The 1,242-nt window shown below is 36.3% G+C and overlaps 1 protein-coding gene across 1 annotated transcript in view; it reads right to left on the bottom strand.

Moving 5' to 3' along the window:
* The window catches only part of LOC101847854 (chloride channel protein 2), a gene marked incomplete in the record, with an annotated part of 25,205 nt that overhangs the window by 17,054 nt on the left and 6,909 nt on the right, over nucleotides 1-1,242 (bottom strand). The window contains 2 exon segments of the mRNA XM_035973536.1: nucleotides 153-237; nucleotides 1,040-1,141. Of these exon segments, the coding sequence (XP_035829429.1) occupies nucleotides 153-237; nucleotides 1,040-1,141 (187 nt within the window).

Below are 1,242 nucleotides of genomic sequence, written 5' to 3'. Positions count from 1 at the left end.
TTATATAAAGCTCTGTCCTATACAAGTATAAGCTCTGGGCTTTAAGTCAAGGACATTATTACTGAGAGTAAAGCCTCGCACACACTAGAAAAATGTTTGCTAAAAAAAACCCACCTATATATTAAAAAAACCCGAAAGGATTAATTTCTCACCTTGCCGCCAAAAAACTGACCGAGTCCGGGGGGAAAGGTGAGGGAGGCGATGACAAAGGTGATGATACTTGGGTAGATGAAACGACTGTGGGGGAGGAAAAACATGTATGTTCTTTATATTTACTTTTCTTAACTAATCTACAGAGATGAAATGTGAGGCAGCGTGGTGGAATCAGGCTCTCATCAGTTTTTGGGTATGTAGAGTTATTGGTATCATCTTAAAGTTTATTCAGTTGTCTTTATTTGGATGAAAAAAATATTCATTTATCTTGAATACAAGTCGAGATATTTGCGAAAGAAGGAGGTGGGGGTCACCTGTTTTCAGAGGTAAAATTAGTGAGAAAATGGCCGCCAAAGAGTAGTTATTTACTCTGCTTAAGAGTCCGTGGTAACTGAAAATTTACATTTTTGTGCCTTTAATCAACGCTTTTCAGAAAAATCCACACAGAAATGGGATCTTTAATAGGCATGAAAAGTGCTGAGTCAAAAAACAAAAATTTCATAAAAATTCACAAACCTGCAGAAAAATGCAAGTTTCTTAACTTTAATTATTTTGACGAGAGCCTGATTCCACCACGCTGCCTCACAAATAACTCAAGAGAAAAAATAAAATCTTTACAATTTACTGTTATTAACTAATCTACATGATGTATATAGATCATATTATCATCTCAGCCCAATCAAAGACGCTACGGACATCCCATTAGGAACATCAAAGTGCTGCAAAGTAAACTCTAAAAATAATAATGATAATAATACTACAATAGTTGGTTTATTTTAGTAGAGATTTTACTGCGCTTGCAACTGCATAAGGTCATATGAGCACCATTACTAATAGTAATAATAATGAAGGTTTTATTGCCATTAAAACCAAAAATCCAACTCACTTTTTCTGCAGGAAATGAGACAGTTTCTTGTGCCGTCTGGTGAAGAGGATGACACTCCTGTGGGTGAGGATGAACAACGCGCCGCCAAATCCACACGCAACCCTGGGGGGGTGAGGCAACAAACAGAATATGTCAAATTGAATATGGAAAAGGATACCTATCTACTAAGTAACAGTTAGTTTTAGTTTTCGTAAGTGTTTTAC

The sequence above is a fragment of the Aplysia californica genome, unplaced genomic scaffold (assembly GCF_000002075.1).
Source record: "Aplysia californica isolate F4 #8 unplaced genomic scaffold, AplCal3.0 scaffold01377, whole genome shotgun sequence".
Taxonomy (NCBI): Eukaryota; Metazoa; Mollusca; class Gastropoda; order Aplysiida; family Aplysiidae; genus Aplysia; species Aplysia californica.
This window is presented reverse-complemented; position numbering and strand designations above follow the sequence as displayed.